At 39.9% G+C, this 24681-nt stretch overlaps 1 protein-coding gene across 2 annotated transcripts; it reads left to right on the forward strand.

Annotated features, from left to right (window-relative positions):
* Positions 1 to 12216: 12216 nt before the first annotated feature.
* On the forward strand, positions 12217 to 24323 carry LOC106049346 (butyrophilin subfamily 3 member A3-like). 2 transcript variants are annotated; one of them, XM_066987271.1, is made up of 12 exons: positions 12217 to 12251; positions 14697 to 14771; positions 15629 to 15901; positions 16985 to 17083; positions 17749 to 17775; positions 18811 to 18837; positions 20310 to 20336; positions 20930 to 20956; positions 21852 to 21878; positions 22660 to 22680; positions 22970 to 22996; positions 23563 to 24323. In XM_066987271.1, the coding sequence occupies exons 2-12, from the start codon at positions 14699 to 14701 to the stop codon at positions 24081 to 24083; spliced, it is 1149 nt and encodes a 382-aa protein (XP_066843372.1). In that variant the 5' UTR covers positions 12217 to 12251; positions 14697 to 14698; the 3' UTR covers positions 24084 to 24323. The 2 variants fall into 2 exon arrangements, with proteins under 2 accessions (XP_066843372.1, XP_066843371.1); XM_066987270.1 differs by having other exon boundaries at positions 12229 to 12306.
* Positions 24324 to 24681: the final 358 nt, after the last annotated feature.

Consider the following 24681-nt stretch of genomic DNA (forward strand, 5'->3'; position numbering starts at 1 on the left):
AACAAAACAAACAAACAAAAAAAAAAAACACAAAAAAAAACAAACTTCCAGCTAGCCTGCAGTTCATGATTTTTCAGGAAACAATTTTTCTTTAAACAAGTGTTTTTCATTGGTGCAACTCTTTAGAAGAGCGATCTCTGAGGCCTGCAGGGCTAAACTTTGTTGTTGTCATTGTTATAGATTTTTTTCTTCCTTTTTTGATTCACCTTGATGATATTTTTGATGTCACAGCCCAGCTATTTTCTTGGACATAGATCATGGATGAAGTTTTGGGCAGGGATTTCTGCTCACCTGGAGGCATGAGAAGCAGTGGAAGCTGCAGGGGCTGCCTCATAGATAAGACAAACATGGGCATTTTGAGTTCAAATAGCACAGCTAAAGGCTACAGGATGCCTAATTTTGGTTCTGGTTTAATAGCTTATGAGTCACAGAGGTGTTGTTGAGAAAGTGCTTTTGCTGATTTCTAGTCAAAACACTGATCAAAGCACTACTACTGCTTCCTCTAGGTCAAATTCACTGCAGCTTTGTCCAGCTACATCTTGAAAAACTCCACAGTCTCTCTGGCAACAGCCTGAGGACTGAACCACCATTCAGCATTTTTTTTCTTAAATTCCAACCTCCCAAGCTGCAATTTGTTGTTGCTCCTTGTTATATTTCCTGTCCTTGTCAAAAACCTTCTGACTCCATTCTTTGCTGCTGACTTGCAGGTGATTATAAGCTGCTATTTCAGCAACATTTGCTTTCTCTTCTTCAGAAGAAACACACAGCTCTTTCAACCTCATCTTATTGAACATGCATTCTAGGTCCTTTTCTATCCTGGTAGATCCTTTGAGCTAAACCATGGCACAGACCAAGACTGAATGCAGAAACTCTTTGATTCATGCAGATAGTCAGGAGTTTCAATTTATTTAGTCCAGTGTTAGTTCCGTATTTTTCCCCTCTCAGCATATGGGAGTATGAAAGACCCCTAAATGGAAAAGGAAGCATATATGCACAGAAAATTGTTAAGAGGTGGACCTTACTGAATCACACGCCACAAAGAAAATTGAACAGATGAGCTTGCTACTTGAAGGAAGGCTTGGAACAGAGTGGGCTGCAAGAGGGAAAGGGACAATATTGAAGAGACCATGAGCCAAGAGAGGAGATCCAATGAGATATCAAAACAACAATGAACAAGCCTTTTCTGCTGCAGACAAACTATCAGCAATGCCTTCTGTGTCTCTGAAGGGAGCCACAAAGTCCTCATGTGCAGATTTTTGTCAGAGGTGCCAATTAGACTCCCTGCTCTACCTTATTACTTCACATTTTCAATCAAGTTGTCTTTTTTCAAGTAGCCATTGTTCCTTCAGCTTGTGTTCTGAGCCTTCTATTTACTATTTGCTTCAACTTCAATTGGTTTTGTAGTTCCTTGTTTACCCTTCAGTCCTATTCCTTTTGACCTTTAATATAACCTTATATATCTTCCTTGTCCTCACTTACTGAAAACAATAGGCCTTCGGCCAAGTAGTGGAGCAGCTCTGCATTCCCTTGTTCCTATATCTCCCTTTGGTTTTGGAAGTATGCAGACTGGTCTTACCTCCCCTCCCCATATTTGAAGGAGGGGAGTCTGTTGCATTGTTCTTTCCTAAACTCTTCTCAGAAGCATACGACATAATCTGTTCAAAGTGCTGCAGCACTGATCTGTTTGCAGTATTAACAGGATGGGAAGGAGCATCGTGCTAGATGTTGGATGAGACACAGTTGGCTTGAATGCAAGTGTTTAAACAAGGCATGCAAACATTTGGAACACAGCATACAAGTAAAGCCATTTGATTGTAGTATATAAGAACAGAATCATTCTCTAAATGAAGAAAAGCCAGGAGTTGAGGGCAGGCTCCACACAGGTGCTGGTGCACCTCACCCACAGGGAATAGTCCCACAACACCAGAAGCAGGGAAGCAGAGCAAGGTGATGATAGCAGTGTGCCCCAACCACAATAAAATGAACATCAAATGAAGACAAAGACTAGGACTGAATAGACCAGGCAGTATCTTGTCAAGCTTGGAGCCATGCCCTGCTGCCTCTAGCTGAATGTCCCAGGAAATAAAGCTGTGTTTTTTTTACAGGCTGTACTTTGGCAGCTGTGAAGAGATGGGTTTCCTCATAGGCTCTGTGGAGGCTTGGGGATACATAAATAATAGAACCATCTCTAAGCCAAGTTCCACAAAGAAGGACCTCCTTCCTTGATTCCCCAAAATCTTTCCGTGGGGTTTGACATAAGATGTCTATAAAAGTCTGACTACCTGCAAAGCTCTTGGCCAGGTTGGATGGGGCTTCAAGCAGCCTGGTCTAGTGGAAGGTGTCTCTGCCCATGGAACTAGATGATCCCTAATGTCCCTTCAAAAACCAAACCATTCAATGATTCTTAGGGAGTTCCTGTCCTGTAATATAATGTTTTCCCTGTGCAAAGACTAGGCTATACTTCTAAATCCCCATGAAATAGTGTACAACTCGTCTTGCTTCATTAAAACCCATCACCTGGTTTAGTCTCTATTAGGCTGGATCAACAGAGGTGCTATGTCTTGTCTGAACACCTTTTCCTAAACTCTTGTAAAGCACCCTTGGCTCTGGACCTGATAGTGCATGCTGTGCTTGGAGAAGTCTTCTGTGTTTGAAATTTCCTTTTTTTGGCTGGGAAAGTGGAACGGATATTCTAACAGCACACAGTCATACCAGTGGGTATTTGTATTTTGCAGTGTAGTCTTTTTTGTAGCTTTGTAACTGCAAGAGGCTTTTCTAACCATGTCTCTCTTTTATACAACCTTCATAGTCAAAATAAAGTACCTCTCTTTCTTATAAAAACCTAGACACTTGAAATCGGGGTGATATTACACCACTGAATTTTATTGTCTGAGCTATCCTCTATACAAACTTTTATTTTGTGGAATCTGTAAGGAGTTTCTCTGACACCTGCTCTCTCCTGATGTACTTGTAGGTCTATGATCTCTTCTGCTTGTGCTGACGTCTGGGCTCCCTTTCCCCTCCACCTAGGGGTGCTGTCAAGGCTGCTCAATATCTCCCTTACTTCTCCTCTAAACCCTTTAAGACTGAGAAGCACCTCCTAGGTTGACCCCCATAGATGACTATTTGTGGCATTGTTCATGGTGACCTGAACATTCAGAAACCCTAGAGCCAATGCAGGCAACTCCAAACTTTAGCGCTGCATTCTTCAGCATTGCTGGTACCAGTTTGCTGGCAGGCAGCTAAGGACACTGCTGCTGAAACAGAAATTGCTCATTCTGGGTTTGCTGGAGCCTGATCTCACAGAGGAAAACTATATTGGAGATGTGGGACAAACACGCCATACAAATTCCATTGCTGGCTCACCACAATTCCTGTGGACAGGTTGCATGTAAGTGGGATTGTCCTTCAGGTATTTCCAGTCTCTCCCTGCTGCAGATGCTGAGGTTCTTGCAGAGCCCTCTGACACTCATGTGAGCTTAGCGAGCAGATATGCTGGGGCCTGCATGCCATATCGTCCTACTGACAAACATCCCTGCCACTGTGTGACCCTAAAGCTGTGCATTAAATCAGCAAACACCACAAAGAGGCTGAATTCATGCAAACAAAAAGTATTTCAGTGAAAGGTCAGGGTGGCCTCATCACAAGAAAGGTAGTTGAAGCCAAGCTCCAGCAGCCACCTCAAATTTGGCTTAAAACGTGGGAAGCAAAGGCATAAGTAATAATAACCTTAATAATATCTTTGTAGTTTATTATTATTATTATTATTATTATTATTATTATTATTATTAGGCTCGTATCTGGGATGCAGGATGGAAGGAAGACATCAGATTAAATGTAGGATTACTATTAACTAATATATTTATGACCTTATCAGAGACAGCTTCACCACCAAATATGAGTGTGGGGAAAGAGCAGGAAGATTTCAAGACACAGGAACAACTTTTTATTGTCTCTCCTATGATCTCAATTCAATGTCAGCCTTTATAAGGCATAATTAAAACATGCGAAGGTCCCTGAGGACATATTCTCTTGCTGGGACTTAACAAGTCTCAGATTAGTGGAGTAGTGGAGTATGCCACTTAACTCTTAGTCAGCTATGGTATTTTAAGAAGGCATTAAAGTTAGCAATACAGATAAAGCATCAATGAATGTGGACAGAACAAGAACTATGCATAGTGTAATACAGGACCAAATCCTCCTGAAATATAATTCCTTTAAACACCTCTGAAGAACATATTTGAAAGTGAGTTATTGAGCTACCGAGATAGTTACACCACTGTCTTCACCTTGCCACAGCCCTGCTGCAGATATGTGCATGTTGAACCAATTCTGCTATAATTTTTCAGCTTCCGCATCAGTAATTCTCATCTCAACAATTTTACACCTGTCTTTCACCTTTCTTCCCTTGCTCAGTGTTAGCTGTCTGGCATCTTGGCAATGTTCTCATGCAAAGGGAAGCAGGAGCACTGCTGTGTTGTACCAAACTGCTGGTGTGCATCAAGGGCTTCAAGCTGTAATATTTTTCTGCGTTGTGTTGTAGAAAGAATGATACAAGTAGAAAGGTAAATGGTATAACCATTAGCAATTGTGATGTTTGACCTGCTTCAAACTGGAGCGCTGCTTGGAAAATCATAATAGCTCCTGGGTCTGTTTAATTTTTTTGTTTGTTTGTTTGTTTTTGTTAGTAACTAGTGGCCTTGTTACAATTTGTTGAAGGCTTTGCCTACCTTAAACCAGGCATGCTGCATTAGATTTGAGATTTGTTCTGCAACTCTGACAATATGATCCATTAAACAGTGCATGAAGGAGTTCAAGAGCTATGCTGTAATTGCAAAAACAACTGTAGAGGTTAATTTACTTAAAAAAAAAAAACTTTGCATAGAGAAAGTTGTTTGATTTAGCTTGAACGTTCATATTAAAACATCGTGTTCTAATGCATATACATTTTTGTTTGACATCAGTCACTGCAGACATTATAGCCCTCAGGCAAAGTATCTTAGGAAACCATGATCTCTACAAAGATCAGCAGTCTGTAGGGGTGATGAAAGGCACAGGAATTAATCATCAAAAGTTTTGACATATGATGTCTGTTAATGACTAGAATTTGATGAGCCTGCTTAATCTGTGACTGAAATAATGCACTAGTACAACTTTGCCAAGGGCTAACAATGGCTCAGCTTTTATGACATATAAAGGCTGCATTAATAATTACAACTTTCTTTTGTTTCTTTTTCAGACTGTACAGGTCATTTGTCTTTTCAGTTGTAAACATTTTTTGATCAATATTTCCGGCCAGGTTTTGATAACTGACATCTTTCTTCTAAGGTCAGGTGCCATCATCTTTAACTGGGGATGAAGTAAAAAATGAAAAAAAAAATACTTGTTTTTCTCTTCCATTTGAGGAATTTACCCGTTGGACATATTGCTCATTATAAAAAATAAAATAAAATAAATCTCCAGTGTAAGTTATTCTAATTGACATATGTATTTCCTGCTTCAAATATATAACCTGTGATTTTTTTAAGTTAACTCCAGTTCCTTAAGCACTGATACTTCTGTGTTGTTCTGCTTGAAACATTTTCCCACTATTGCTACTGAATTTGCTTCAAATGTATACACTCCACCTACATTCCCTTTAAAGAAATAAACATTTTCTCAAATGCTTTTTTTTTTTTTTTTCCGACTTCATGGCTTCTCCTCCTCTTGATTTGATTGAGGTATCTTCCTACTACCTTAAGTTTCTGAGAACAGAACAGAATTGGACAGGGTTATTTCAGGTGCTCAAATAAGTAAACGTTTTTCATGGTGAATAGTGTGTGAATTCCTCCCTTCTCCCAGCACCCACCTGATGGTGTCTCTAGCTGTTGAGGTGCCTCAGACTTTCTCTGCTGCAGAACAGACCTGCCATTATTTATTACAGGTCTTGGAAAGTTTCCAGCTATTTAAGGCAAAACAAATCTTTGCCATGTACAGAACAACTCTGCAGAAACAGAGTGTGCTCCTCATTCTTGAAACATATCTTAGGGGAAATCAAGTGCCACATCCTTCCCATGCATACCTTTCTTTGGGTGAGGCTTTGTGGCTTGTGCCGTGCATCACAGAATCAACTTTGCTTAGGCTTCTAGCTCCTCACAGTGACATCGAAACCTTCCTTTCTCCTCCTGCTCAGAGAGCTTTCATCCTCAAAAGAATACACTGTGCATTTATAGTCAATATCTTCCTGGTGGTATATTTGGATGATAGCTAAGAGGAACCATAGCTGATATCAGGGCATGCAGCAGAAAGTTGCTAGCAAGGAGAGCTGTTCAGAGACATAGCTGTGGCCAAACAAGTGATTTTTTTTTTTTCTCTGCAGGAACATCCTGACTGACATGGTGTCACTCCCATTTCCATTGTCCTGCACTAAACCAGCAATGAGATGTTCTGTGTTGTAGCTGTTATGCTAGAAGTCTCATGGATGACATCTTTGTGTAAATGGAGACAGTGAGGACTCACCTTTGACAAGGACTAGGACAAGGACAAGACCGGTGAGATCTGCTAAACTCCTGAAAATCCTGGAGGTAGATGGACATCTGTGATGAGGACGATACCAGAAAGGAACTCTGGTTCTGAGATATGGCCAAACTAAGGCACAAAAATAAGATGCATATGCAGTGGAGGCAGGGATATTCTTCCTGTGAAAATTATAGGCCTGGGAGTGCAGGAAGGGGATGAGGAAAGTCACAGCACAGCTGTAGCTGAGCTTGGCTAGAGATGTAAAAAAATAACAAGAAAGGTTTCTTCAAATACATATGTCAACAAAGGAAGTTAAAAGAAGCTGTACTCCCTGTGATGAGTGAAGAGGCAGTCCTGGCTAAAACTGACATGGAGAAGGGTGAGGTACTCAATGAATAATTTGCCTCAGTCCTCACTGGCAAGAGCTCGAGCCACGTAGCCTTGGCCCCAGAAGAAAAAGACAGGGACTGGGAGAATGAAGCACCATCCACTGCAGGAGAAGATCAGGTTTGAGACCTTCTAAGGAATATGAAGGTGCACAAGTCCATGGTATCTGAGGAGAGGCATTCATGGGTCCTGAGGGAGCTGGTGGATGTAGTTGCTAAGCCACTGTCCCTCATATTTGAGAAGTCGTGGCAGTCTAGTGAAGTTCTCACTGACTGGAAGAAGGGAAACATAACCCGCATTTTTAAAAAGGGAAGAAAGGAAAACCTGGGGAACTACAGGCCAGTCAGTCTCACCTCTGTTCCTGGAAAGATGAAGGAGCAGATCCTCCTGGAAACTATGCTAAGATGCATGGAAAACAAGTTAGTGATTGGTGACAGCCAACAGGGCTACACTAATCATAGAATCATAGAATGGCTTCGGTTGGAAGGGACGTCAAAGATCATCTAGTTCCAACCCCCTGCCATAGGCAGGGATGCCACCCACCAGATCAGGTTGCTCAGGACCTCATCTAACCTGGTCTTGAACACCTCCAGGGACGTGTTCAACTTCTGTGGGCAACCTGTTCCAGTGCCTCACCACCCTCTGAGTGAAAACTTTCCTCCTAACCTCTAATCTAAATCTCCCCTCTTTTAGTTTAAAACCATTCCCCCTCATCCCGTCAATATCTGACTGAGCAAAGAATTGCTTTCCATGTTTTTTATAAGCCCCCTTCAAGTCCTGAAAGGCTGCAATGAGGTTGCCCCTGAAGCTTCTCTTCTGTATGCTAAACAGCTCCAGCTCTCTTAGCCTGTCTTCGTAGGAGAGGTGCTGCAGCCCCTTGATCATCTTTGTGGCCCTACTCTGGACTCAGCTGTCAGCTGAGGCTGACCCCCAGCTCCTCACAACTTCTTTTCAGGTAGCTGTTGAGAGCAATAAGGTCTCCTCTGAACCTCCTCTTCTCCAGACTAAACAAGCCCAGTTCCCTCACCCGTTCCTCACAGGACTTGTGTTCCAGGCCCTTCACCAGCTTCATAGCCCTTCTCTGGACATGCTCCAGGGCGTCTATGTCCTCGATGCTGTCCTCCCTCATCCTGCTGGCCACACTATTCCTGATACAAGCCAGGATGCTGTTGGCCTTCTTGGCCACCTGAGCACAGTTGAGGCAAGAAGGCCTCATCCACAGGCTCCCCTTGATCAGGCAGCCTGTATTAGACCCCAACCACAAGCTGTCATTTGTTGATGCAGTCTTTGACTTTCACCCACAAGCTCTCTACCTGTCTGGGGCTGTTTCTCAAAGGCAACAGTTCACAGTCAATTCCTTCCCTAATGTAGAGGGCAACACCCCCTCTCTTCCTTCCCTATCTATCCCTTTTGAAGAGCTTGTAGTCCTCTGTTCCAGTGTTCCCGTTATGTGATCCATCCCACCGCGTTTCTGTGATAGCAATCAGGTTGTATTTGTCTAATTGCACCGTGGTTTCCAACGCTTCTTGCTTGTTTCCTATGCTGTGTGCATTGGTGTAAAAGCACTTCAAGTGGGCAGTCGGTTGTATTGCTTTTCTAGAATCCTCTTGATTGCATTGGGACAGTTCACAAGTATTTCCCTGTTGTTAGTTAGAGTGAGTGTTGTCAGGTATGCTTTCTTCACACAAAGGTTCATCCCCTTCCCCTATTGCATCTAGTTTAAAGCCCTCCCGATAAGCCCAACCAGCTTACTTCCCTCAACACTCTTGCCCCACCTGGACAGCTGTGCCCCATCTGGCATCAGCATGCCTGGTCCCTCAAACGTGCGTCCAAGGTCATAGAACCGAAAACATTAGGCACAGCACCAGCCTCTCAGCCAGTCATTCACCTGGCTGCTCTTTCAGTCCTCAGGAGGTCTGTTTGAGTGGAGGCATCTGCCGGGGAGGCTGTGGCCCCACCATCTGGGTTTCAGCTGCAGACTGGCAGGCTCGCCAGACAGACACCATTTCTTCAGTAGAAGGTCCTTCCCAGAACACAGATATGACTGACCCTGCTCGCCCTGCCTACGTGAACTCTTGTGCCACGTCCTGACTACCTGCCCTGTTTGCCGTGCTCCTGGCTGCTCGTGTTCTCGATGCTACAGAACACATCTGCCCTGGAGCTGATCTTGCATGCAAAATTAATGGAGTACTTCAAATAAAAGTTTTGCACTGGAAAGAAGCTAAAGAGCTCCTACCAGCTGAAAAGCCAGAAGCTCCTAGGTTACTCATTCAAGCTCAATTTCCCGTGCAAGGTCTATCTGCCTTGTGACACAAACCAGATCTTCTTGCAGATATCCTGCTTGTGAATAGCCCAGCACAGCCTGGAATTACCAAGGCAGAAACCCGTGGACAAGGGGCTACAGACCCAAGTTCCCAAATCCTGTCAGAGTGTTTTTCTTCTGAGCAGCCTCTTGGCAGAGACATGGAGGTGTTTGAGCTTGTCTTTTGGCAGATGTCCAGATACAACTAATTTTTCCAAATTCCCTTTTCAGCACATTTACACATGTATATGTATTATAGCATTAAAAAAGAATTAATGGTAAGAGATGTAATGACATTGTAATTTTGACACATTGTCATAATTTTTGGTACTAAGGGTTTTTGGAGGCAGCCAGTAATATAATTCCAAATGCACTTTTGATCAAAACCAAAAGAACACTATAAAAATTCATGCTTAATAGACAACAGCATTTATTATCTTGGTCGTCAGGAATGTCCAGTTGGTAGTGGCTGAGGCAGGAAAGAGTACTCTTAATTTGTACATCCAGATAGAGAAAGAGAACCGAGTATTTCTGGGGAAAATGTACTTTCTAGCATGGTTTGTTGGTTTGTTTGTTGTTGTTGTTGTTTTTTTTTGGTCAGATAATCCAAATGCTTCCAGTGGTCTGTAGGAGGAAAAGGAGGCTCTTGGTTTCCAAATCCACAAAAAGGAGAAGTATCAGTAGAAGGAATATAGCTTGCCTTTTGGTTCACAGCAAACTCAAAGTAGCTCAAATGAGGTTTCAACTCCCTCTTGTGGGATAACACTGTCGTTTCATGAAGTGTTTCGTCAGACACAACAGAATGAGTTTATTCTGTTTGACTTTCTGTCACCATGTCTTTTTACTTGCTAAAAATCCTACTCCGCATGTTTTCACTGACGGGATTTTTTTTAGTGCATAGAAATAACGAAATAACATTTTAAACGGGACCTCGCCAACAGGACGCGCCAACAGGACGGACTTTGGCAGTTAGCGCAGGCAGCTTGCACGGGGCAGGGAGGAGTGCGGGGAGGATCCTCTCCTCCCTTTCACACACCCCTTTCTCTTCCTCTCCTCTCCTCTGGGAACTCTACCTTTTATAACTTACAATTCGCCATGGCGGGCACCTGTCGCAGCAGTCGGGCTGATGCGGCAACCCAAACTGAGGGGACATGGCCTCTCTGGGCTCCTTTGGGCACCCAGGTGGATCCCCTGAGGGGTGATGTGGCAGTCCAGGCTGGAGACTGTGGGGAGCTCTGGAATCTGGAGGCCCCCCTGGGGGGCTGTTGTGGGTGCAGGTGTGCCCTTCTCAAGGCACTGCTTGAGAAGATGGCCAGGCTGAAGCGAGAAATTGGCAGCCTGGGAGGCTCCTGGGAGACACTGAGGGAGATGGAGAGTCTTTTGAGGAGGTGTAAGCCTGCCCATACTGAGGCCCGGCAGCTCCCTCCAAAGTCCCTGCAAGGGGCAGTAGCTGATCCAGCTGCTCACCTGCAGGACAGAGGGCTTGACTGCCCACGAGAGGAAAGAGAATTAAGGGGCCGGCTGGTATGGGTGACACTGTTGTGCGGGTGTACTCGGGGTCACGACAACACCTCCTGCAAGCAGCTGGAAGTAGCCTCGTGATCCTGGGCACTGGTTCTCATGGGGGACTTCAATTATCCAGATATCTGTTGAGAAAGTAACTCAGCCAGGCATGTGCAGTCCAAACGGTTCCTTCAATGTGTTGAAGATAATTTTATGATGCAGGTGGTGGAGGAACCAATGGGGGGGGGGGATTGTTTCTGGACCTTGTTCTTACCAAAAAGGATGGGCTTGTTAGGAATGTAAAGGTTGCGGGCAGCTTGGGATGGAGCGACCATGAGATGGTGGAGTTCAAGATGGAACTTGGTGGAAGAAGTAAGGCAAAAAGTAGGATTGCTACCCTGGGTTTTCAGAAAGCCAACTTCGACCTCTTCCGGGACCTACTTGTGGGTATCTCATGGGCTAGACTGCTAGAAGGCAAGGGTGCTTGTGAGAGCTGGGCAACATTTAAACAGCACTTCTTCCAGGCTCAGGATCTGTGCATCCCTAAGAGCAGGAAATCGGGGAAGGGGGGCAGGAGACCTGCGTGGATGAGCAAGGAGCTCTTTGATAAGATCAAAAGGAAGAGGAAGGTCTATGAAATGTGGAAAAATGGCCTGTCCTCTTGGGAGGAGTATAGGAGTGCTGTCAGGCCCTGCTGGGATGCGATGAGGAAGGCTAAAGCCCACCTGGAGATGAAGCTTGCAAAAGAGATAAAGAATAATAAGAAGGGTTTTTTTTTTAAGTATGTAAACAGTACAAGGAAGACTAGAGATAACGTGGGTCCCCTGCTGAACGAGGGGGGTGTCCTGGTAACGGGGGATGCTGAGAAGGCAGAGACACTGAATGCCTTCTTTGCTTCGGTCTTTCTTTCAAAGACTCGCCCCCTGGGACTCCTGGACCCTGGAGGGAGGAGAAAGAGTCTGGGAAGTGGAGATCTCCCACCTGTTTGACGAGCGAATGGTTCAGGAGTGTCTGAGTGGGTTCAACGCACACAAATCTGTAGGTCCAAATGGGATGCATCCACATGTGCTGAGGGAGTTAGCGGAGGTGATCGCTGAACTGCTCTCTATCATCTTTGAAAGGTCCTGGAGAACAGGAGAGAAGTCCTGAAGACTGGAGGATAGCCAGTGTCACTCCGGTCTTCAAGAAGGGCAAGAAGGAGGATCCGGGAAACTACAGTCCAGTCAGTATAAACTGGCCAATAATGGCCAACCCTAGTAGTTACTTGGATTCATTTTCCACAACATTATAGAAAGCTTCCATTGTCTGAAGTTTTCTGAGGGCACTTTACACTTCTTTTTACCTACCGTAGAGTATTTGACCCCAAATAGCACTATAAATCCCCAACCCCACTCACAACCCCATTTTTTTTTTCCTTTTTCATCCCCTCCCTTATTTTACTGTTGCATTGCAAAGGTTAATGGGTAACTTATGGAAATAAATGAATTAGTTTTATGGTCAGGAAAGCTGTTGCTGTCAGGGTCCAAAGGTACCAGCAACCTTCTGAGTATCGCCAACAAATGTAAGCACCTGCATGCAGATTTCTTTAGGGTACAGCTGCATTTGTGGAAATGCAGGTTTGTATTTCTCATTAACAAATACGGTGGTTTCTTTAGCTGCTTATGTAGGGAGGACTTCTGAATATTTTCTTAGCTCTCTGTTTCTTGCAGTTGTTGTGTTGTGTTGCATTGAGTTGTGTTGATTGGTAGATATTTCAGGTATTGTCTTGAAAGGTTTCTTGGGATTATGTCTGGGAACTGCTGAACTCTGTTTTGTATGTATTTCTGAATGGTGAGCTGCTACTTGCAAGAGACGGTAAAAACTTCAAACATACTATCATATCTACATGTCTTGAAGCCATACTTTCTTTTAGATTTGGCTTCAGGCTCAAATAAGATCAGATTTAGCAGAGGGAAATCCACACTCTTGAAGTGAGATGTGGATGTACAATCCTTTTGGTAAGACCCAGATGAGATTATGCATTAATAGCATGAAATGGGAGCAGATCCCTTAACTCACTCCGCCATTTTGTCTTCTTTCTTAGGTATAAGGCATTACTTTCATTTTTGATGTTCATAATACTCTTTGCCCTTTGCTCCTGCTTGTAGCTGGTGCACTCAGTGTGCAGTGTTTTTCTTCATTTTCAGAGTGTTCATTGCTGTCTTTACAATGACAACGGCACAACAAATGCAGTCAGACTGCAGACACTTTATTTTTTTGATCCCATTTGTTTTCCTTTTTTTCTTTCCTTTCAATATATTATGCTTTTTCCTTTCCTTTTTCCTCAAATCCCAGGCATCTCAGTTCTTGTATTTCCAACAGAATCTTAGCTATGATTAAAAAAAGTGAAAACTTTTCTCTAGGTACCTTGCCAGGAAAGGAAGACCTTAAAATGTGTAAAGCGCCAAAAAATAAATAAAAAATAAGTAATTTTTTAAAAGGTTAAAAAAAGAAAGTTCATAAAGCCAATCATAAATTTGTCAGTGTCCCACATTCTTAATGGCTTTAGGAATAGACTACAATGCTCCTCAAAAAGTATAAAAAGTAGAACTTATACTATATGTTATATATAATTTAGTTTCCTGCTCTCTTTTTACAGTCAGTGAAGAAAAATAGGCATCTCTCAGTCATGGTATATGGATTTTTTCTCCTGTGAAAGTGACCTTACTGTGTGTTAAGTGATTAGTTGTCTTAGTCATTATAACCAGAGGAAATGCTGAAAATGCTCAGAGAAGTATGGATGGGCCAAAAGTAATGAGAAGTTCCATTTCACATTGCAATCAAACAAGCAAAAAAAACAAAACAAAGAACAAAATATATATAGATAGTGCATGTAGTGGGGAAGGGAGAAGAAAACACATAACCTACCAAGAAATATGGTGGTGTTCAAAGGAGAGCATTGTTTGTTTTACGAGGTTAAAGGAAGATCTATCTTTTCCCTCCCTCCATCCTTCCCTTCATCCCTTCCTCCCTTCTCTCTTTTTTTAAATTATGATTTTTTAAAAGTTAATTTTTACTGTTTCCAAAGTGAAACATTCTTATTTGACTATATATACAGAGTTACATTTATTCTAATTATATTTATTTATAGTTTTATATCTATCTATACATACAGAAAGCAAGAGAGGGTTTGGTTATATAAATATTGGAAACTTCTGCTTTAAATTCATGGTTAATTTACTTAAAAATATTTATTTAAACAGTTTCATTTAAAATATCTAAGGAAAATATGGTTATATTGTTTCCAAAGTGAAATATTTAATTTAGAAAATACCAATCCCAATATGCCTTTTTATTTAAAGAGTGTATTTATTCATGTGTTTTAGATTATACTTTGTCAGGGATATTTATGGAAATCTATAATTAGGGATGGCCCCTCAAAACAAACAAAAAAAAAGATGCTGGGCTTGAAATTTGAATGTCTTGAAAAACTGTTGACTTCATTTTCAAGTTTTAGTTTCAATAGCAACCACAAGAATCACAAGAGGGAGCCACAGATCAACAGCACTGCATCAAACTCAATTTGGGATTGCAGAGATTAGTTGGCATGAAAAAAAAAAAAAGACTTTTCAGTGTCCATAACATAGCTTTACATATCCAAATATGGCAGATTTTGTGTTCTGTTTTGTACCAATATTGTCTTCGTCCTTAACTCAAAAGAGTCATCCCAAGTCCTTTCACTAGTATGACTAATGAGACACATGTCTATCTGGCTCAGGAACTGCTCAGTTCATAATCATCAACTGCTATCAGCATTGGAGCGTCTCCGTGCAGCTCACAGGAGCAGTCATAGGACTGCTCTGGCCACTGCTTCGCTTGGGTTGTGGTTAAGCATGTAGGTAGTGTACGTGAGCAGTCGACAAGATCTTAGAGTGAAAGAGTGAATTTGGGGATGATGTAATTCAACTATGCAGACCCCCACATCCTTTATTTTACCTTCAGATTTTTTTTTTTTTCTACCGTATAGGCATGGGGCTTTCAGTCCAGCTGACGGCAGTCATCTTCATCTTGGTGTTGGTATCTACACACCAGCCCATTGAAGGTAATTGAGCTCTGTAATAATTTCGCTCTGTACTAAATTTGTTTAAGAGACTACGAATACATTTGAATGGATGCCTCCTATGACTGTCTTCTCCTCTCCAGGAGGTCCAGATTTAGATGATTTCTTTGGATTTCAGGGAGCACAGGTGCGAATTCTAGAATTCAGTGTGCTCAAGTGTAGGCATTAAAACTGAGCATCTGAGAGCTCAGTTTTATCTAAGATACCTGTACAGTGAATAGGAGAAGACAGGAGCTCAAAAAGTATAACAGATCTTATGTTACCGTCTTCCAAAGGAATGAAACACTGTGTAGTAAGTTCTGTTTCTCCACATTTTCTCTATAAGATAATTGCGTCCATGAGGTACTTATCTTTTAGATGGCTATGATTTGATGAGATGAACATACTCAGATAACCTAGTGTTGTCAGTACTGGGAATGGAGGTGTCAAGGTAATTTTGACTGGCAGTTGCATGGCTGTGCTTGTTGCTGGTCATTTAAAATAGGGACTGCTTTTAATGACTTGTGCTTCAAAGGCATCCATGATTTTTTTATTTTATTTTATTTTATTTTATTTTATTTTATTTTATTTTATTTATTTTATTTTATTTTATTTTATTTTATTTTATTTTATTTTATTTTTTTTAATCCTCAGACTTGTGCTTTACAATCTGTCTGCTGCTTCTGATCAGAGCTGTGGGAGTACATGCTGATGTTATCTGATAAAGGCTGCATCTTCAGTGGAGAAAGTGCTGTTAGGGCATTATAAATGCAAAACTTCTCACAGTCTTCTTCCCCTTACCCTGTAGAACCACTGAGATTGCTGTGTGTGGCTCACCTGTTCATCTATCTCTTCTGTAGGTGCTGGCCACGATCCCTTGCTTGTTGTGGATGATTACGAGGATGATGGTATTCGACTCAAATGTTTCTCTGAAAGGTTGTTTTCTCAAGTTCAGATGTTGTGGACAGACAGTAGAGGAGATAATATCACTGGAACTCCTCTCACTACTGGCACCAGCACTGCTAATGTCAGCAGCTCCATCATTTTGAAACCAGGATCTGGAAACTCTGTGTCCTGCAAAATAATAGATAAACTGCTGAAAACATCAACAGAATCTTCAGTTGTCATTGCAGGTGAGAATGAGCTTCTGGCTTGGGAGAGAAGATAGTGAACTAATATGTATAGACCAGATTGCTCCAGGAAAACAAATTTCCAGTGGAACAGAATTATCAGTTTCACAGAAGTTTTCTTCTGTAATTTATGTATAAATATATATTTAACAAAACTGAACAGCTATAAGCTTCTGTAGGTCAGTGGAAAACTTTGTAAAAATATTAATGAAAATACCCTTCCATGGGTGTGATCATGCCTGGTGGAAATGAACTCTTGTGATCAGGTGATACCTGGTCTCCCTTACAGGGATGGAGGAGGATACAGTTCCCTTCCTCTCCCTCTCTATTTTCTTCCCTTTATTATTCTATTAATATAATACCTAATGCAGTGGTTTGGTCAAATCTTTGCTAACACAATAAAATAACCCAGGGATAAAAAAGTCCTGGTGAACTGTTCCTACAGGTGTCTAGGAATGAAGCATAGATCCAAATTCATATTGTTTCACTTTAGGCATACAATCAGAGTATAAAGTTACTTTTTTACGTTCAGTAGAGTAAATAGGCTACTCCAAAAATTATTCAGACTGTAGTATGTGAAGTTCCAATAGTAAATTGCCAGTTGTTGACAGATGGTTGACTAGTTTCTTTGGAAGAAGGCTAATCCTAGTAATTTTTCTACTGTGCTTTCCAGTAAAGTGAAAATGTGGTCACAACAGACAGCTATACATTTATAGCACGAGTAACTATCAACTATATCTTTAGCATCGTTCATTTGAGCCTAAGGATACAACTTCTGAAAGGTGTTGAGATCTCACAGAGATTTGCTCTTGAACTTTTATTTTGATAAGACAGGAGGCAAAGCCATAAACATTTATTGTTCTGGATTCTGATGCACTTGAGGTTGTTTCCAGGCTCATGCTGATGTTCTGCCTAGTTGAAACTGGTCACTAGCCTATTGAAACCAGGCATCAAAGACGAACAGAGATAGCTACTGCTCTTCCTAGTGCTTTACAGACAATGTTCCTTACCCATATGAATCTGATAGAATGCTAATAGTCAGTTATGCGAATAAAATGATAACTGATCACCTTAAATAATTTGCAGATGTCTTCTTTCCTGCCACCTCCCCTTGGATGGCAGCTTTTGTTGTGATCCTACTCCTGAGTGTATTCCTTGTTGTTGCTGCATTTTATAAACTCAGAGGTAAGTTCTACTCTTAAAGTGATGAATGCTTAGTACAATCTGGTTGAAAGACTGTCACCATGTCCAGAGTTCTCTGGGGAGTAAACAGCATTATGAGCAATCACACTCGTGATTTTTCAGCCATGACTTTTTAATGTGTTTTTGATTACCTTACATATTCATTTTTAAGCAACTGTTAACTACTCCAACATCTTGGGCTATAAATCTATACAATTACATTTGACAATATGAATCAACACATTACTGTAGTGAAATCATTGTTTCAACTTAATCTCATTACTGAAATAAAGCAACACTCACAAAAATATATTAGTGTACCCAAATGTATCCACTGGCTTCATTTATTTGCAAGTCATTTTATTGCTTTATATGCTGTTTCTAGGACAGTTCTACAACATAAATCTGTTGCCAAGGAAGTTTGCGAAGTCTGATATTTTTCTTTCAATATCACTAGTTTTATTCATTAAATTATGTGTGATTTCTCATGATTGTAATGGAAAATATATGTAAATCGAGATATTTTGAAGATAATTTGTGGATTTACCAAACAGTACCCATGACAACTATAGAATATGAAAAGTTTCATTTGAAAACATAGAAGTAAGCAAGGAAGAAAGCTAGATAACATTTTCTTTCTCCCTCCCTCCCCCTTCTCTCTCTCTCAGTGAACAATAAGGCTACAACTCGTGCATGTAAGTAATGTTAATGTTGCATTTAATCATGAACACCTTGATACATACAGCAGTATAGAGCTGGCCAGTGGTATAAACAATGGGGCTAATTACCTGTATTCCTAAAGCTGTTTTTGTTTTTTAATACTTCTGAGTTACAGAAGAGAATAAGAATAAATCCAGTGGCTGTTTTATATTAATCGTAACTCCAGAGAAAAGAAAATACTCCTCTGCCATACTTAAGGGAATGGACTGCTACCCAGAAACTAAACTTAGAAAACTACATACAAACAAAAATGTTTTGGATGTTTAAAATTGGGAATATGTCTACAGAAACTTCTAATAAAATTTGTATTTAGTCCTTGCTGAAATATTTTTAATCCATTTTGCCAGTTTTCAGATGGTAAGTTAGTATGGCTTGTGAAATAAAACTCAGTATATGCTGACATCAGAGAACAACCAAAAAAAGCCTTTTTATTGTGATGGTGTATGAATACTGGAACCCATAGAGGTTGTCGAATCTCCTTCCTTGGAAACATTCAAAATGCAGTTGGACACAGCCCTGGGCCAAATTTGTTTGAACAGGTTGGGTGGACTAGGTGGCCTCCAGAGGTCCCCTTCCAAGCTTAGCTCTTTTGTGACTGCAAAAAGTGTCATTAGCTGCTGGTCCCTGAATTGCCATGAGTTTGAAAGAGCAGAGAAAACAAGGTTAGATGTCAAAATCTGTTTTGCCCTTGATCTATACTATTTTTGTTTCAAATATCGCAAGAAACAGGCTTAACTTGAGGAAACAAGGTTATTGTTTTTGTTCCAGTCAATGACACTACTGAAGTTGTTTAAATGTGTCTATGAAAAATAATTTATTTTTGAAGGCTATTCCCTAGCATTCAGATACAACCAACAATTTATGTATATGTACAAATATGCATGCAAATACATACATACAAATATACATGCAAATAGTTGTGGTTTAATCACTTCTGTGTAGTCTTTAAAACTGAATGTTTAGTGCTTGAATTATTTTTAGGATTCAAACATATTTCTCTCTGTTCACAGTAAATGCACAAAAGGACATTCAACAAGGTAAGTGTAACAGCTTTTTTATCTGTGATTTGTACCTATAAATCTCTCTGATCCTTTATAAACAGATAAAGGCTGAGCTCAGGAAACATTAGTAGCTGTATTGCTTTTGCAAAGTAAAATTTAGAAATCATTAAATTAGCTTTCATATTGTACATTTGAAGATAGTTGATGCCTACTGCAAGGACAATGATTAATTCGTTGAAGTTTGATCTGATAAGTATTTTCAGTCAGTCTTTGAGCTTGCAAATTATTTGGTCAATTAATTCAGACAAATCAATTTGGGATTATGTTTCATGGTGAATTTCAACTAGTAAGGAAAGGTTTAAGCTTTAGAGTCTCAAAAATAAATTACTTTTCAGATCTCTTTATGAAAAACCTACGAGCTTTTTTACTAGGACTTCATTGTACAAATGTAGAGCAAGAAGATTGTTTTTGCTCTTAAGAGCAAGTGTGGCGGGCATGCAAATTGTGCCAGAGATGTAGTAAAGTCAGCAAATTTTTGAGACTGTTTTAGTACTCCTTAAGGTACCGTGGAGAAACATCAGTTATACCTTTTATAAAACCATATTTAACATTATCTGAACATGGTTCAATTGTTTCAGTATAAGTACCAAGAACCATCCCTTAGATGCCTGTGGTAAGGCTGTTCAATCCCATGGCCATCAAAGGATGTTTTATTTATTTTATCCCTCCCCTTCTCCCCTAGTTAAGTCATCTTAAAAACTTAATTTTACTTTGGTGATTTTCTTATGCAATCTTTTTGCTCCCACCTCAATATAATGCAGCCAAAATCTCTGGCTGTCTTGTAGCAGTTGAACGTCTGGTGTTTTTACAAAGATCAGATCACTTCATTTTATCTGTTGCCATGGAGAACACAGTGAAACAGTGTCCTGGTTTTGGCTGGGATGGAGTTATTTTTCCTCATAGTGGCTGATATGGACGGTGCTCTATTTTGGATTTTTGATGAAAATGGTGGTAATAACATACTGATGTTTTAGTTATTGCTGAGCAGTGCTTGCACAGAGTCAAGGACCTTTCAGCTTCTATACTGCCCTGCCAGCAAGGAGGCTGGGGGCGCACAAGATGTTGGGAGGGGACACAGCCAGGACAGCTGACCCAAAGTGGCCAAATTCCATACCATATGATGTCAAGCTGAACATGGGGAAACTGGGGGGAGTTGGCTGGGAAGGTGGGCTGCCACTGCTCAGGGACTGGCTGGGCCTCAGTTAGTGGGTGGTGAGCAATTGCATTTTGCATCACACTTTTTTTCCTCTCTCTTTTTTTTTTTTTCTCATTTCTTTCTTACTAAATTGTAATTATCTCAACGCACAAGTTATTACACTTTTCCCATTTTCAGTTCTCTCCCCCATCTCACTGTGAGGAATGAACAAAAGGTTGTGTGGTGCTTAGCTGGTGCTTAAAATAAAATGGAAAGAAATTAGTGTTTTAATACTTAAACATTTTTTTTCCAGATATAGATGATCTCAATTATCGACTGGGTAAGATCGTATTTTGATTTCTCTTTGTTACGCTACCTGTCTCCCTGTTTCCTTATTTTGTCAGCTAAAAGACTACACAAGCTACAGAAAGTCTACACAAGCTACAGGCCTCTCTATTTTCTTCAAGGTTTCCTTGTTTATTCCCATGCTGTTTTTGAATTTTGGTTTTGAGTATTCCTTGGTTAGAAGAATCCTCTATATTTCAAAAAAATCTAGTATCATGAGAGAGGGCCCATACGGAAAATGTCCTTCTATTTGAAACCCAGTGTTTTCAATTAAGTTGAAGATAATAATACCAGATGTCATTAATTCCATCTGTTTTTAGACAATGGATTTTACATATCTAGACTAGGCTAATCATCTAGACTCCTTCTGCAGTATACAGAGGAAGATGGGTGTCTCCAGAGGACAATTTATCCCATCTCCTTTGAAAACCTACTTGTGTACCTTAAATTTTATTCTTAACTTAATGTTAAGACCCACTTCCCTAAATGAACAAGTTATTTAACATCAAAATTCTCAGTGAGGTTTTGTGAGTTTTCCTCTTGAGAAATGTATAGTTTACGGCTATTTCTGCTTTGTTTTCTTTTCAGATGAGGAGCAGAAGAATTTTCAGAAGGGTAAAATAACATTTTTTTTTCTACTCTACATTTACTATGACACATTATTCTTTTAACCATATCCTGAAAGATGCATTGCAGATGACCTCTCTAATAAAATAGTGGTGTTTTATGCAATTTTGAATTGGGAAATGCTCTTAGAAGTTATTGTTTGCAAAGATTAACTCCCCTACTACAACCAAAATATAATTTAAAAGTTGTGTTATGTTTGTATGTGTACGTACAGTCCCTCTTTTTATCTATAGGTATATAACTATATATCTATATATAGAGTTAGAGAGTATATGTAAATATCTACCTAGAAAGAGACAGAAAGTGTTTTTTCCATTGCTAGAAAATACTTAGGTAGAACTTTTTTTTAATTATTACAACTCAAAGCAAAATAATGACTAAACCATCTGATCAAAGCATTAAAAAGAACGTAATAAGAAAAATCTGATGTAAGGAAAAAAGAGTTCTCAAAAAGTAGCTGTGATAAGGTGTGTCCCCAGGTGAAACTAAGAGCCATAAAAAGGATAGCATTGTGTGATAACATTGTGTACATGAGTGAATATCATCTCAGGCTTGGTGTTATTGAGAGAGGCTTCGCTCTACTTCTCTGAACCCTAAATGTCCTTGTTAGCTATTTGTTCTAAATCAGTCCCTGATGGTTTCTACTTTTTTTTTTTTTGCCTTTTTTTTTTCTGTTGTTCATTTTGTCATGTTTTGAGTTTGGGAATATTTATCCAGCACATTATTTAATACTAGAGAAAACTTACATATGCAGAATAATAGAGGCATTATATGAACAGATTAATCCTATATATAAAGTATTCTATAATGTATGATAGTAGCATAATTCACCTGTTTTAGTCTTCCTAGCTTTTCATGGACTTTTAATTTTGTTTTTTTATAGAAACTGAAGATGCAATGGACAAAATTGGTAAGGATAATAAGTTAACTTTGAAATATCCTTAAAAATCATTTAAGTTATTTATGTTCAGAAATAATATTTTAGATCCGAACTGTGCAAATTTCTGAGGTCTTCCCCAGGTTTGAGATCTGTCACAGCACTGCACTCTCTCTTTCACACTCTGAGGCATAGTTGTCCCTAAAAAAGTGTTTATCTGGCACAATCTTGGACTCTGGAGTGTCTGTTTCCACACCATGGGAATTTCATTTCAGTCAATTAAGGGTACAGTTTTTGCTGTTGCTGAGCAGAAAACAGATATTCCTTCCTAACGCATACTTTTGAAAACAGGAATAAAACATATATACGTATTTATATACAATTTGACTCTTGGACATGTAAAGCTCCTGTTTGTCATCTGACAGGATGTGGAAGTATGCCTACAGCTCCTAACAAGCAATTCAGCTCACCTAGCTAGTTATTTAAATTCTGGACATCAAGACTGAATCAGTGTTCTTGGCTTTCTTATTGAGAGATGAAGATAGAGATACCACCAAGAGATAGGTGGTTGAAACAGCAAAGAAGAAACACTTCCTGATGTACCAGTCTCTTTCTCCTTACTTTACACAGACTGCAGGTGACTAGCATGGATTTAGATAACCTCTACACACGCAAAGTTACTCTAGCATCCCCTTCTGAGTCCTAAGCCATGTCATACTTTAGCAATGTAGTATTGGAAATACTCATATTAGCAGATACCCTACAGAAGAGCTTTGCCTTTCATAGGGATAATATAAATTTCTCTATTTTTCAGAGAAAACACGGAATGAACTGGGTGAGTTGAAATCTGAAAATTAATTTCATCAAATTTTAAATATTATCAAATATTTTTTATCAAAATGGAGCACTGGACCAGGTTGCTCAGAGAGGTTGTGGAGTCTCCCACCTTGGAAATATTCAAAAGCCCTCTGAACATGGCTCTGGCTACCTCTCTTTGAGCAGGGGGTGTTGGACCAGATGGTCTCCAGAGTTCTCTTGCAACCTCAACCACCACACAGCTCCACAATCTGGCATATTAACACTCTGCAGTAATTTAAATTAACCACTCTTTTCTTTTGTTACAGAGTTCTGGAAAGCTCGTAGCAATGCAGGTAAGCTAAGTCTTGCCTGCCATTAACCTCATGTTCCTTCATGCACATACAAGAGTCTATCATTTGTGTTACGAAAAATTCACAGGCTATCATAACTTAGAGAAAATTTTAAGCTTGTTAGTCAAAATGAGCACATAGGCTTTTGTAGGCATCCCCATTTACACAGTTCTCAGTGTCATGAGTCGGGATAAATAATTTCTGTGCTAACTAGGACCTTTTAAAATGTTATGTAGCTTCAAGAGGTTCAGTCTTGCATTCTATTCAAAAAGCCGTTTGCCAGAAATCTGACCAAAAGACCTTGAGCCCCTTACTCTGAGTGCAGATGGTTTCATTAAGTCACAGTAAAACCAGAGAAAAGGTGTGCCCTGCTGGATGTTATTTTTCCCATTGAGTTTTTGTGTCACAAAACCACACTGTATATTCCTGGGTGTATATATATATTTAATTATTTTACAGTTTCTTTTCTGTATTCATTTCCTTTGAGATTATTGTTTGCTTTTCTGAAAATCAGAAATAACTTAGTTGGTTTTTTATTTCTTTTCTTTTTTTTCTTTTCCTTTCTCAAGTTAATATCACTCTGGATCAGAAATACAAGCACCCCAGCCTCTGCATTAATGAGGAGAAAAATAGGGTGAAGTCCTCCATCCAGAAAGAGAATGCCCTCAAAATGATGGTGGCAGCTACTGAGGGTTTTTCAGAAAATGAACATTACTGGGAAGTGGAGGTGGGAGACCAATCCGAGTGGGAGCTGGGAGTGGTGAGTGAGGAGATTAGGAATGCACTTATTAGCGGCACAGTGAATTCTCTCCCAGGGGAGAGCTTACTTAGTCTACAGTTTTCTCAGGGGAAATACGTCTTAACTGATGAGGAGAATGTAAGAAATTGCAAGCAGTGCAGTGTGGTAGGTGTTTTCCTGGACCAAAAACGTAAAAAACTTTCATTCTATGATGTTGAAGAAAAGAGCTCTCTTGGATCCATCTATTACAACTTATCGGGGAAGCTGTACCCATTCTTCAGTCCAGGCTCTGACGGCAAATGGTTGGGAGTACGTCCTGTAAAGACTTTAAACCTATTACCCTCTCTTTGATGCTCTTCCACAGGGCCAGGAGTTTAATAAATTAATAATGCGGTAAGAGAGAATGAAAAAGAATAAAGGAAGAAAAAAATAATTTTCAGCTTTTAAAAACCTGGCCAAGAAATAAATAGTCCCCGAAGTACTTCCTAGTGAGACATCTTGCAGTAAGAATGAATTTTGTAAAAACCCAAGCCTATCAAATGTTGCAATTACTGCCTGAATAAAATATAATATATATATAAACAAAACAAACCATTATGGATTTATTGCAGTATTTATTGTAAATTCATTTTTAACTAATAACCCCATTTGTTCAGTTTACCAGGAAGGGTATTAATACAAATTTCAAATTTTATACAGAACCAGAAAAGTACAAATATAAAACAAATTGTGAACTATGAAATGCAAGACCCCATTTTGGAATTCTGCTTAGAAGTAATATTAAGTGATGAAGTTTGAAATCCACAGATTACATACTGGATGTGATAAAACTACTGGAAGTGATGAAACTCGGAAGCAATTGCTTGTATGTTAACAATTGGTTAGGATAGTTTGACCTAAGGAACAGCAGGCAACAGTTAGATTCAGCTGTCTGAATGTGGAAGCCTAA

This window comes from Anser cygnoides, chromosome W, assembly GCF_040182565.1.
Source record: "Anser cygnoides isolate HZ-2024a breed goose chromosome W, Taihu_goose_T2T_genome, whole genome shotgun sequence".
In the NCBI taxonomy this organism is placed as follows: domain Eukaryota; kingdom Metazoa; phylum Chordata; class Aves; order Anseriformes; family Anatidae; genus Anser; species Anser cygnoides.